General features: G+C 46.0%; 1 protein-coding gene across 8 annotated transcripts in view; it reads right to left on the reverse strand.

Moving 5' to 3' along the window:
* NSF (N-ethylmaleimide sensitive factor, vesicle fusing ATPase) overlaps positions 1-14,337 on the reverse strand; it is a 105,651-nt gene that overhangs the window by 53,379 nt on the left and 37,935 nt on the right. For all 8 annotated transcript variants that reach the window (XR_014212799.1, XR_014212800.1, XM_082194835.1 and 5 more), the window contains exons 5-7: positions 13,009-13,175; positions 10,153-10,260; positions 9,014-9,089 (exon numbers count right to left, since the gene is read on the reverse strand). Coding sequence is in view for 6 of the 8 variants with exons in the window: in XM_082194835.1 (XP_082050961.1) it covers positions 9,014-9,089; positions 10,153-10,260; positions 13,009-13,175 (351 nt within the window). In the remaining 2 variants the exon portion in view is untranslated. The remainder of the gene's footprint in view (positions 1-9,013; positions 9,090-10,152; positions 10,261-13,008; positions 13,176-14,337) is intronic.

A 14,337-nucleotide genomic window follows, 5' to 3' on the forward strand; every position in this document is an offset into this window, starting at 1 on the left:
TCCTTGCTGCGTTGCTGCAGTTACCATTGCTGAGGCTGCAGTGTGCTTGTGGAGCCTCCGGGGACACTCTTTCGCCATATGCCCTGGCTCCTCACAGATGTAACACTTCCTGTTCCCTCTAGGAGGCTTCGCTTTCACTGTTGCCGGTGCTAGGGCTCTGGTTGCTGACTGAGCCCTTGCACCTCCCACCTCCATAGGTTCTGCCCCTCCTCCAGGCGGAGGCGTGGATTGCGCACGCGCTGCTTCTCTGGGAAGGAAGGAGGAGCCCCTGGCTGGTTCGCGCCCTCCACGCCCTTCGTCCCTGCTCCACGGACGTTCTTCCAGCCGCACCCCCACCGCCAGCGCCCTCTGAACGATCTCCTGCGTGGTCCGGGGTCTCTCCCCCCTCGCAATTTCATCTTTAACCGAGCTGTGCAATCCCTCCCAAAACAGGTCTCTTACAGGAGCCGAATCTCTGTCCCATTCCAGGGCACTGACCAAAGCGAAAAAGCGGGCATGGTACTGCCTTACGCTGGCCCTCCCTTGCCTTAGTCCATGCACCTCCTTCCGGGCAAGATCCACGTCAATGCTTGATAAAAAACACCCATCCATCGCTTTAATAAAGGCATCCGCATTTTGGAGCGCAGGATCCTTATCTCTCCACAAATTGCGCAGCCATGCTTTAGCGTCTCCATGCAAATGGGACATGATGAACCCCACCTTCTCTTCTTCATCTCTAAAGTCTTTGTGCAGCAGTTGCAGTGCACACATTACATCTGCTCTAAAGTTGGGGTACTGTTGCAGATTCCCATCGAAGTGAGAGACCAGACCGCCTGTGCGTCTCCCCAACCCAATCCCCTCTGGTTTGGGTGTCTGTTGCCCTTGCTTCGTAAGCACTTCCAACCTGACCTGGAGATCCCTGTAGGCGGCAGCTGCGTCCTCCTCTCTCTTCCTGGATGCCAGAGCCTCGGCATTCAGTCGTGACACTGCTTCTCTGAGTTCTGCTATTTGCTGTTCGGCCGTCATATTGTCTGCCGTTCGTGAGCTCGCTAGTAGGCACCCGCTTTCTCTCCTCTCCGCGAGGCCGTGGATGCCCACAATTTAAAAGAGACGGAGCTTACTGTCAGGGTTGCTTCCAGATCCTAGCTCACAGAGGATCACGCTAGCCAGCAATCATTAAATAAAAGTCTTTATTGAGTTACAGTTTCCATTCTCAAGCTGCTGCGTGCAACTCTACGTCTTATGCTTAGATCAGCGAAGCTCCGTCTGAGTCTCCGCCCCTTGTGCACCAACTTAATATCCTAGCCCTGCTCCACCTTTTCCGCCTGACAGTTCTCCTCTGGGTCCCTCTGCCCCCCGGGGTCTCTTCCTTCCGGGATTCTTCTGACGCTGACCCCCCGGACCCTCCTGTCTCCTTGCGCCGGGCTTTAGGACCTGGCTCCCTTTCCGGGCTGCCTACTGCGCCACCTTCCTGTGCATTTGAACTTGGCGCGCGCGCCCAACCTTCCACTTTCCGTCTAACCGTCTCTTCGCTCCCCGATGGAGGTGTGGCCACTCCTGACTCGTGCCCTCCCTCCTGTTGTGAGCTGCCAGCGCTTGATCCCTGGCGCCCTTCCTCTTCCCTGCTCTCTGGCGGTGACACTGGTCCCGATTTCCAACTGCTCCCCTCTGAGTCCCCTCTGGCTCTATCTTCCTGGGGTGTCCCCCTAGTCTCCCCCCTTGCCCTGGCCACTGGTGCTCCTTTTTGTGAATCTTCTGATTCACTGGAAAGACTCGGAGATCTCGGGTCGTCGTCATCACTCATCTTTTCCTCTGCCTCCTCCCCCTCGCTCTCTGTTTCCTCCCTTGCCCTCGCCTCTGCTCCTGAACCCCTGACAACTCCTGTCGTTTTAAATATACTTTTAACTGCAGCACAGGGAAGCCACAGATGATGTACAACACGTAGCAGTCATTGCTGGTCTAGACCCTATAATTGATTTCACATTGAAAGTACTGTAAGTAGAAATCAATACCGCATCAAAGGGGAAAGTGGGGTTTTTGTCTTATTTATTTCTTTGGAAAAGGTAGCAAGTCCTATACACATCGACTCAAAAGCAAGCCCCGTTGCGTTCAATTGAGCTTACTCTCAGGTAGGTGAATATAGGAATGCAGCCTAAACAACTCAAGAGACTTTTAAAATTACAGTATGTTTGGTTTTTTAATTCTATTTCTTATAACAGTGGTATATTTCTATTACATTTTAGAATTGACTTTCAACCGCATGCATAACGTTTCACATTTGTGTAACACTTAGAAACCCTAAAAACAATACAGTCGTACCTTGGTTGTCGAACGCCCTGGAACTCAGACATTTTGGCTCTCCAACACCACAAACCCAGAAGTCATTGTTCCGGTTTGCAAATGTTCTTTTGGAAGCCGAATGTCCAACGGTGCTTCCGGGGCTTCTGATTGGTTGCAGGAGCTTCCTGCAGCCGATCAGAAGCTGTGATCTGGTTTTTGAATGTTTTGGAAGTCAAACAGACTTCCGGAACGGATTCCGTTCGACTTCCAAGGTACGACTGTACTGTTTTCTTCTGAAAAAAGCAAACCAGTTACTACCTTTTAAAAACACAGTACTCTGGTACCACCATTCCATTCTCTGGTTAGAGCACAAAATTACCCAGTATGCAAAAGCATCAGGAAAAAACTGGGAGAAACAGCATCTTTTGGATAGGTTGGTAAAAAAATAAATAATTAGGGCGTAAAATTACTCTCCAGCCTTAAAGTTGCTTTTATCTTCTGTGTTATTGTTTCCCAATTTACAGCCCCAACAAAAGCACAGCATGTCCCCTTTCTGTATTTTAGCTTGCAATGCACATGCAGAGGTGAGGCCTCCTGGTTAGCTGACCTGGTTTAACAGCAAAAAATGGTCTGCTAACTGCAATCCAGCTTCTGTGAAGGAAGGGGAAGTTGTCGGTTCGGCTGGGATTTAATTACAACCGTGCAGACACAAGGGCTAGCTGAGGTCTAGGGAAGAGGCACTGGGAGGTAGAGAAGCTAGAGGACAGGGAGACAGGATGCAAGAAGGCTGGGGAAAGTTACAGAGCAGACAGAGACAGGTGGAGAAGAGGTTGGTGGAGAGAATGCTCAAAGGGCAGAGGAAGGCACAGAGTCAAGGCAAGGAAGGGCAAATGGGAGAGGTGGCTCTGTCAAAACTCTGTGGCGCTTGAGATCAGGAGGGCCTGTATGATATGGGTTCAAGAGTGTTAGGAAGGCGGAGATGAGACAGGGACCTTAAAAAGTGAGCAAAGTAGGTCATGGCCTGAACAGAGGAGAACCTCAGCAAATCAAGGATGCAGGAGATATGGAAATAAAAAGAGGTGCTAAGGCAGTTGTGGGGGATAGATTTGGGGCAGAGCTACACAGGGCCTAGAATTTAGAACATGGGTAGGCAAACTATGACCCAGGGGCTGGATCCAGCCCAATCGTCTTTTAAATCCAGCCCGTGGACAGTCTGGGAATCAGCGTGTTTTTACATGAGTAGAATGTGCCCTTTTATTTCAAATGCATCTCTGGGTTATTTGTGGGGCCTGCCTGGTGTTTTTAAATGAGTAGAATGCGTACTTTTATTTAAAATGCATCTCTGGGTTACTTGTGGGGCATAGGACTTCATTCATCCCCCCCCAAAAAAAATAATATAGTCCGGCCCTCCACAAGGTCTAAGGGACAGTGGACCGGCCCTCCGCTGAAAACGTTTGCTGACCCCTGCTCTAGAAACATGTAGGGCTGTATAAATTGGCAGGAAGGAAGGAGGCAAGGGAACGAGGGCCAAGGAGCCATGCCACCAGTGGGCTTAGGACTGCTTGGCTTGCAGCAGGAATGGGGAACCTGCGATTCTCCTCCACATGTCGTTGGACTACAATTCCCATCAGCCTCTGGAGGACCACAGGCTTCACATACAGAGTGCTTTAGAGCCAAGTGAATTCTGCCTGCTGTGGTTCCGACTGCTATATGGGTGTAGCTTTGTGATCCATCAACACTAAGGAGGGGTGGCACACATCGAGTTTCATGTATTGATTTAAAGAGCTCAGCCAGTCTTCGTCTGCAGGCTTTTGGTGTTTTCATTTATTTTGCTTCCTGCAGGATGGCTGTAATCATACGACCTCTTCCCAGAGTTAGCTGGCCTCTTACAACTGCTTAATTTTTACCTTTTACTTTTCTGATTCTCTGCTGCCACATGCTGGTTGTGGGCTGTATTTTAAAATTTGAAAGCAACATGTCTGGGGCCATTCATTCGCTCCGAAAAACTTTCTTCGCTTGATTCCGGAGTCCGATTTTACAATACTGCCTTGCTAAACAGTGCGGTTTTAAATGTGCGCAAATGATGTCATCAATAGAACAAGCCGCTTAAAGCAGGGCAAGGCAAGGCAGATCTTGCTGGAATTAGCAGCAAGATTTTAAACAAGCAAAGGTTTCGACTCAAGTAGTCACCAGCACCTTGCGCAAATTCAGTGCTAAATATATGAGTGCTAAATATATGAGGACCACATGCATCTATCAGGGTATACAACGCACCAATAATAATATCCAAGTTGAAACTAGACTGTGGGTTGATTGATGCTGATGAAAAACAAAAACCAGCAGAACCCCCTTTCCAATGCAAGGAGGCTAATTTCAATGTTAAGCCTGCAGTACTACCACACCCAGGTACAGAACCCTGCAACTGTGAAGTCTAACTGCCACATGGGCAGGGTTTTCCCAGGTCCAAATCAAAAAGGAAGAGCTGCAGAAAAGCATCACTGTCATTTTCCCAACCGGTTAGCATAGAGTAGCCCTGATTTCACAATAGGTCCCAAAAGATGATACCCCTGTTCTGCAAAGGCAGGACACGGGGCCCTGCTTAGCCGAAAGCTGGTTTTTACAGGGCACTTTTTCCCAGTCAGTGGAGATGAGTAAGTAAGAGCAGGGATTTGTGCATTGCCGTGATATTTCTGGCACTTACGGCTGCAGAAATCCACTCCAGCCAACACCTGTGGCAATCTCAGAAGTCAGAAGTGTGCCCGAGTAAGATTTCCAGTGGTTGGGGTGGGGCTCCAGTTCTCTACAGAGATCCTTGCTTCTCCTTGCTACATCAGAATAGATTATGCAAAGTAATAGAAGCTGCTCAATTTGAAGAAGCGTACACTAGTAGCTTGGATCCCGGATGCCTTGCAAGTCTAATGTTTTGGCTCCCGAATGCCACAAACTCAGAAGTGGCTGTTCTGGTTTGCAAATGTTCTTTGGAACCTGAATGTCCGGCACTGCTTCCGCTTGGCCGCAGGAGCTTCCTGCAGCCAATCAGAAGCCGTGCCTTGGTTTCCGAACGTTTTGGAAGTAGAACGGACTTCCGGAACGGATCTCGTCCGACTTCTGACGTACGACTGTATACATGCTAACAGATTTCAACTTCTCCGTACGCAAAATTGGGACTGCCTGGCTACCGAACTTTTAACTTTTTAAAAAAGTTCAGCCTTGATAGACAACTCTCCTTTTAATTTGATCAGTTCCCCAACCCACATACAGGTATTTCTCTTCTTTCTTGCATAATTTTTGCTCCCTGCAGCTCCTCCTACCCTCTCCTGTTCCAGCCATGCAAGCAGCTAAAAAGGGGCCCATGCAGAGCAGTTTTCCTCTCTCGCTTGACCCACTCACCCAGCCAGCTCCTCTGCACCTTCCGAGCACAGAGGACAAAGGAACGAGTGCCAGAGAGCAAGTGGGCATTCAAGGGAACGAGTGAGAACCAGAATGCAAGTTCTTGCTGGATGCTTTGGCATAACCCCACTTCCCCATGGTCTGCCCTGTCTCCTCCTGCAGCAACAAGAGACACGAAGGGGAGCCGAGTGGAATATCCTTCCTTCTAGAGGGACTCAGCAGGGTTAGAATTCACCCCACCTGAACACTCCAAGGGGGCCTTGTCTTCGCTGCCAGAAAAGCCCTAGTTCTTATCCTTTGGGCTGAGACTTGGCTTTTTCCATTCAGTATCTTCTCCCTGGGGACACACCTCGGTTGCTTATACAGTCGTACCTTGGTTCTTGAACGGAATCCGTTCCGGAAGTCTGTTTGACTTCCAAAACGTCCGGAAACCAAGGCACGGCTTCTGATTGGCTGCAGGAAGCTCCTGCAGCCAATCAGAAGCCACGTCAGACAGTCGGCTTCCAAAAATAGTTCGCAAACCGGAACACTCACTTCCGGGTTTGCGTCGTTTGGGAGCCAAAGTGTTCGAGAACTAAGCTGTTCGAAAACCAAAGTATGACTGTACTCCGCTTTGATTTGGGCATATAGTGGTACTTTGGTACTTGAACAGCCTGGCTCCCAAACAAATCGGCTCCAGTACACCGCAAACCTGAAAGTGTTTTGGTTTGCGAATGTTTTTTGGAAGCTGAACATTTGAAGCGGCTTCCGATTGAGTGCAGGAACCTCCTGCAGCCACTCGGAAGCCACACCTTGGTTTTCGAACTGTTTTGGGAGTCGAACGGACTCCCGGAACGGATTAAGCTCGAAAACCAAGGTACCACCGTATCTGCAACTAACCCCTTTTTCGGTCTACTCCCTCAGCCTAAAAGAGCTCCTGGGAATTTGGAAGTTTTACCATGGCTTCTTTTTCCCCACAGAAACTTTTCTCCCACAAACCTTCCCCCACAAGACTTGCTCCAAGCCTAGCTAGGAGAAAAGGAGCTACGGGGAGGCGGAAAGTTTCAGCAAACCTTCCCTTGCCAACACCTCACCCACTTAATCTGTTACTTGGCAGCAGCCCATAATTGAAGGCAAAATTCTGCTGCTATTCTGTGTGGTTCTACCTTGATGAATGCCCTGCCTCTGGGCCTCATCCTGCCCCACTTTTATCAGCTTCATGCAACACCTGTTGCCTACACGGTGTGAAAGGAAAGGAGCATCGAGAGAGTAATAATAATAATAAATTTTTATTATAACGCCAGGCAACTACTAATGGGAGAGATATCCATGGAGCTAAGAGCCAGGGCTGCTTGCTAGGCTCTAGCAAGAACACAAAGCTAAATATTATTTGAGTATGGTTAGAGAAGGACACAAGGGCAACATGCACGCCCCCATTAAGTGTTTCCTGAATTTGGCAAATGCAAATATAGCCTGAAGGAAGATTTGTGCTGAGGAGTAATTGTAAAATAAAAGAGGAAGGAAGTTGTTGTTGTTTTTAGATAGATGGACAGAGAGACATAGATGCAAGCTATTATACAGTATTTTGTTCAAGGGTACAGTATAACCTACAGTCTGGAAATTCTTGAAGTTAATTTATGACTCCGCAGCTGAATGTTTGGGCAGTCTCATGTTGGTTTTTCAGCTGGGCTGGCTACCTATATATCTGAACGAATAAAACTTGAGGCGGCTAACACAAAACCACAACTGGCGAAGCTGGCTGGTGAGAGTGCTCAAATCGCAACTGATCTCTTGCGGTGATAGGGGGCACTCTCTCCTTTCTTAACAATGAAAGGCAGAGGAGAATGCAGGTGGAATCCACAAGATTTAAAAAGGATTTTAACTAGGACCTTGGAGAGCTACCGCCATTAATCTGAACAGACCAAACTTTCGTTCTCACACTTTTTTTCCTCAGGGCCACACTTTCAGAATTAATACACACACACACACACACACACACACATATATATATATAGGTAAGAAATACATTGGAAAACAAAAACAAGCTAAGATGTTCTATTTGTAGCGTAGAACACAACTATCTTACAATATCCAAAAATTATAAAACAATGCAGCTACGTAAGAACATGAATCATTTCCACACACTTGACACTCTTGCTTTCATGTTGAAAAGGTATCTATCCATATTGCGCACATAAAATAAAAAAAATTGATACTATACTACACTGAAATGTTCAAATGTTTCTTTGATTGTCCTTGAATCTTTTATAAAAGATTGGAAATGGTTTATTGAATATTTACAGATAAATTGTAAACAGATAAGAACATTGGCAGGATTATTGTAATAACCTGCAGTTTTGTAAGAGTATATAATTAGATGAGCAAATTTATTTGGATATGCAGAAGATATTAAAAATAAATTCAAACGACCGCAGAAAGAGGAACCCAGTTACTGATTGATTGATTGATGGGAAATGGATAAAATCCTCCCATCCAACCAATGACTATCATCAGTGCAGGTAAGAAAAAAAATAAATTTTTATTTTTATCAACTACAATACGACCTTATTTATTTTATAGTACATTTATTTTATAGTACATTGATTATAGCTTTCATTTTATGGATCAGTGGTCTTGTTAGATAGTAAAATTCATGTTAAATTGCTGTTTCTGTTGAATGGTCTCTTTAAATGTGAAGCTTCATTATTGTTCCACAAGATGTGTATTTTTTTAAGGGCCAGAGCAAATAACGAGACCCAGTTTTACAGCTGTGAAACAGTATAGCAGGTGCTGCTAAGTTATGTTAATTAAGCTGTGTCAGCAATTGGGTATAGTATATAAAGAGCAGCACCTAGCTCTCTCAGTACCCTGGGGGATGGGCTGGTGGTTGGGTCATGCTTGTTGATCTATTTAGTGTAAAGGGAGTTTTTGTTATTGTTATTAAAACCTTGTTAAAGTTATTTCTGAGTTCCTTGTAATGCGTGGTCTCCCCAGCAAGCTTTCTGCAGCGCAACTAAACTGCAAATAGCCAACAGTTTTAGGGGTTGTTTTTAAAAGTCTGGAACGGATTAATCCGTTTTGCCTTACTTTCTACGGGAAAGCACGCCTTGGTTTTGGAACGCCTTGGTTTTGGAATGGACTTCCGGAACGGGTTAAATTTGAGAACCAAGGCACCACTGTATAAACTAGCTAAAAATTCAAAGGGGAGAGAAGATGCAACTTGAACGAAGAGCCCAGGTCTATGTTTGACAGGTATGTAGATAAGGATGCAAGGGCAGACAGGCGAGTAAATACTGCTGTGGTCTAGTAATTTTTGTGGACTTGCCGATAAGGAAGACAAAAGACTGCTTGGAATGCACAACTGTTGCCCCAGGGCCACACTTACCAATGAGAGTGAGGGAAGAGCTCTCGGCCTTTTCAAACGCAACCTGGCTGTTGCCAACGACAAGACCAACTTCGATCTGAATGAACAGAAACCGCAATTAAAAGCCTTGAAAAGTAGTAACAGACACACATGCTCTGTGTTCCCCAGAGAGCCTCAGAATGGAAAGAGGGGGCCATTTTTATATTAAGACAAGCTCCATAGCAGCAGAAAGCAGCAGGCGGCATGAGATGAAGTCATCCCAGCGCAGCTGGTGCTCAGCTTCAACAAGATTCCTAGCGGCATATGGTCAAAGAAGACCTATTCGTGACGATACACCCTCGTCTCAAGCTGTGAAAACAGGGAAAAGGACCTGGACTTCAGGGCTCCGGAAAGGAAATCAGCTGCCAGAACAGAAGGCAGGTGAAGAAAGAGCTACAATGCTGTTTCGCTCAAATCAGTGGGGTGCTGGCACAATATATAAAAGTGGGCACAACGGAAACGAAGATGTAAAAGAGATTTACCTCTTTATGAAATAACACAGATCTCCGGGGCAGGGAGGGTGGAATTGGCACGAACCCTGGTTAATTAAAAGCTGATTCAAAGCAGCATGTTCCCCATTTTGGCAGGAGGATATTCCTGACACATTTGGGAGGATTTCAGATTAATTCCTAGAAGCTTCTGGCGAGTCACACTCCATTTTTTTAAACTCTAGGTATAGCAGTCTTCCATTATGTTCTGCGCCCCATTTCCTCTCTCTTCCTCTTTTTTTAAAGGATTGATTTGGTTGTTAAGTAGGATGATCTTGGCAGGGGTGAGATTATGGAATCATTCTAGCCTGACAGCCCAGGGTTGGGACTTTGCTTGTATATTTTGCAGAATGAAAAGGAGATATTAATCAGATGCTTGTTCCCCACTAATTAAGATGGGAAACGCATGTGTGAATAAGCCAATGCAGATCAGCATTTCTGTATCGCTATATCCAAGATGAACCTAGGATACGGCCAAGGCTACAGTTGGTCCAGCACTGAGTGAGAAGGTGCTCACAGAAAGTCCACAATCAGGGCATTGCCTCAGGATTAGTGGACTCTATTCACATATTCCGTTTCCAATCATTGCAATTTACATTGAGGTAAGCTCAGAAAGGGAGATCCAGTTCTTACCTTCTGTTTTTTCCCGGTGGCCGGCTCTCCTTTAAGGATACTGGGATCCATGGCTTCAATGTCCTTGACCAAGAGGCCAAAAAGCTTGTCGTTGAAGCTAAACACAAGCTGTGCAAACAAAGTGAATGAAAATAAGGTTATTGAAACACTTGCCTGCATTTTCGTGGCTAGAGTGGCAGCTAACAAACAAATGAAGCTCCAGAGCAAGATTTATTTGGGTCCCTCCCTCCTAAGCCATCTCACCGGTCCAACAGCACAGCAAGGAGAGGCAATGCCTCCCTGCAAGGCAGCCCTTTCAAGGACTGAAGTTTTCACAAAGGGAATGGAGCCTAGGCCAGGTAGATTGGACCCAGAAGCTCAAAAGGCTTCAGTTGCACCTCTAGCCTTTGCTGAAGCAAGTTGCTGATTGGAGCTCTCCGTGGTTCTGAAACTCCTGGCTCTGTTTGCCCCATGGGCTCTTTCACCAGACCAAGGCACTTTTCCTCTCACAAGTCTGACCAAGTCCAACTGTGAATATCAAGCAGCACTTCTGTAAGACATTTCTCTTTGGGTGGGCTTTTAACAATTGCCTAAGGTATATGAGATAATGCCTATATATAGGTAAAGGTAAAGGGACCCCAACCATTAGGTCCAGTCGCAGACGACTCTGGGGTTGTGACGCTCATCTCAAGGGAGCCGGCGTACAGCTTCTGGGTCATGTGGCCAGCATGACTAAGCCACTTCTGGCGAACCAGAGCAGTGCACAGAAATGCTGTTTACCTTCCTGCCAGAGCGGTACCTATTTATCTACTTGCACTTTGACGTGCTTTCGAACTGCTAGGTGGGTAGGAGCAGGGACCGAGCAACGGGAGCTCACCCCGTCGCAGGGATTTGAACCACCAACCTTCTGATCAGCAGGCCCTAGGCTCTGTGGTTTAACCCACAGCACCACCCGTGTCCCTTCAATGCTATATATATGTATATGTCATCCTGTTTTTACTTTTTTCTCACGTTATTGTTACAGTCATACCTTGGTTTTTGAACAGCTTAGTTCTTGAACGTTTTGGCTCCCAAACGGCGCAAACCCAGACGTAACTGTTCTGGTTCACGAACTATTTTTGGAAGCCAATGGGGCTTCCAATTGGCTGCAGGAGCCTCCTGCAGCCAATCAGAAGCTGAGCTTTGGTTTCCAAACATTTTGGACGTCGAATGGATTTCCGGAACAGATTCTGTTCGACTTCCAAGGTACGACTGTATTTGTCCCATATGGCTGGAATGAGGTGGGGCAGAAACTAAATAAATATTTTGTCAGTTTGGCAACTGGTAGACGCTGCCCACATTTTTTGACAATTCTGATCCTTTGTACTCTCTGTGTCTGGGAAGGGGAGTAATAAATTGATCTGAGGAGATGCACCATACTTCTTTCAATTTGTAACTTTGCCGAGGTACAAATGGGTAGTACAAATGGGTAGTAAATCTGGTGCTTTGGCTTCTTAGAAATTAAGCAGAAGATTTTGAACCAAATCTTGTAGACTTTGTAATTCAGATTTAAAAGAATCATACTCTTAGTGTGTAAAAGAGAATGAAATGAATGAGCATGTCAACAGACCATCCAGAAGGCTCTGATCAGGCTCCAAGATCCTTGGGTCTTTTGTCAAGCCTGCCTTTGGCCTCCTTCACACATATATTCTCCTCCTATATACTAATAGAAAACTCATTCTTCAAATATGGATCTTTCTGCAGTCTAAATGGCACCAACCACAAACAAGAGGCACCAGACTCATGGAAGGCCAAAAATCTTTAGTAACATTTTTGGTTAAAAAGCCCAAGAGGGAGAAATAAATGACCACAGAATGCTGGCCAGCTGTAGGGCTTTTGGGAGGGGGGAGCGCCAAAAAACCATATGAAAAGCATATGCTCTCTCCAGCCTCAAGGGTACTAGTGCAGAACCTAAAGATTCTTCTTTTTTTAGTGCAACTCAGAATTTCAGCTTTCATGGTTCTCTTTTTTATCCTTCGTGGTTGCAGAAACTCTGCCTGAATATACAAGCTCATTATCCTGGGTCAAGAACTCCTTGAATGGGCTTCTAAAAAAGAGCCTTGTCTAACGATGGTCCTAAAAAACCCTACTTCTTTTCAAATACCGTATTTTCCGCTCTATAGGATGCACTTTTCCCCCCTCCAAAAATGAAGGGGAAATGTGTGTGCGTCCTATGGAGCGAATGCAGGCTCTTTGCCTTCAGCGATAGCAACGCAAGGCCTCCAAAGCGCAGAGGGAGTCTTGCTCTCCCAGCTTCAGCAAAAGGAACCTGAAGCCTTTGGAGCGCAGCGCAAGTTCCCGCTGAACTCCAAAGGCTTCAGGTGGCTATCCCTGAAGACTCTGGAGCGCAGCGGGAACTCGGGCTGCGCTCCAAAGGCTTTGGGTTCCTTTCATTGAAGCGGGAGAGCAAGACTGGCTTCAGCAGAGCGGGAGAGCTGCACAACGCCCCTTCAGTGAAGCGGGAGGAGAAATGGAAGGGGCTCCGTTTCTCCTGCCGCTTGGCTGAAGGGGCGCTGAGCAGAGAGGGGGAGAATTTTTTTTCCTTGTTCTCCCCCTCTAAAACAAGGTGCGTCCTATGGTCGGGTGCGTCCTATAGAGCGAAATATACGGTAAATCCTCAAAAGGGTCCAGTCTACAAAAAGTGTACAAGCCATCCACCTACAAACAACTCTTTTTATCATTTGCTGTCTAAAAGAAAGAGCATGCAACTGATTTCTTTGCAAAGATTCGCTTTCTAGTGAACTGCGGTTGGCGATTTGCAAGATTGGAGTAATCGGGTCCTTAGAAGGGAGAAATGGTTTCAACACTAAGTGAGAATCGCATATAAAGACCACAAACCTGCTGCCCCACTGTGAAGGCCTGGTTGTTGAACTGCTGGATGAACTCGGCCGCCATTTTGTCAGAATCATACGGGTTGGAGTCAACGCTCTTCTTCTGCAAGAAGTCTATCTCAATAGTCATCGTGCCGACGCACTGCTTGGTCTTATCAAAGTTATACACGGAAACTGTGGGGGAGGCAGGGAAAGCTCAGACGTCAGCAGAGTACTGAAGGATCTCAGTTCAGGTCATTCGCCAACATCCCCTTAAGAACCACGTCCCCAAAAAACATAGAAAGGGTCTTCAACAAATGCTTAAATCAACAAACACTTAACCAAGGAAATGGAAATGATGAATAATGGCAATGCCATTTTAATGTGATTATCAACGATTTTATGACCTTGTGCTGTAATTTACGGTGAGGCCTCCTTGGAGGGTATAAAAATGAACCAAGAGTATCTTGGCTGACTCTTAGTGCAGACCTAGGTCATTGAGCCTGAACTTCCACAACCGTCACCCACCATAAACCACCAATGGCAGAATTGGCAGCAACAGCAGTATATATGTTCAATGCTTACAATAATATTTCATTCTCTTGTTAATTGTGCTGTTTTAAATGTTTTATTTTGAAATCTTAAAGATAATATTTTAGTCACCTGTTGATTATGTTGCTTTGAATGTATTCTTTATACAGCCGTACCTCGGAAGTCGAACGCCTTGGGAGTCGAACGTTTTGGCTCCCGAATGCCACAAACCTATAAGTGAGCGTTCCAGTTTGCGAACGTTCTTTGGAACCCGAATGTCCGACGTAGGTTCCGTGGGGTTCTGATTGGCTGCAGGAGCTTCCTGCAGCCAATCAGAAGCCGCACCTTGGTTTCCGAACGTTTTGGAAGCTGAATGGACTTCCGGAACGGTTTCCATTCGACTTCCGAGGTACAACTGTATTCGACTTTATTTGGTACAGTACCGTTTTATTCTGGATTGTTTTATTTGATGTTTTTAATGTGTTGTAAAGTGCTTTGAGATTTTGAATTAAAAATATAAAGCGGTATAGAAATGAGAATAATAATAATAATAATAATAATAATAATAATAATAAGCAGGAGCAGGAAACTCTCCTTGATCTTCTGGGTGCTCCATGAGCTAAGCAGAAGCTCTGGTGCCTCCATAAGGGAAGGAACAAGGAGCAAAATTTCCGAAGTAAGCAGAAATCAAAGCATAATGAGCAACAGGAGTTATATATATTTTTCAAAAGCGCCTAAGCCATTAACTTTGAATTAGATTTCATGGTTGGTGACTATTAAGGGAGTGAAAACCACGAAATCAACATATCAGGCTGTTTCAGAGACA

Source organism: Podarcis vaucheri (assembly GCF_965113315.1).
Source record: "Podarcis vaucheri genome assembly, chromosome: 13".
NCBI lineage: Eukaryota > Metazoa > Chordata > Lepidosauria > Squamata > Lacertidae > Podarcis > Podarcis vaucheri.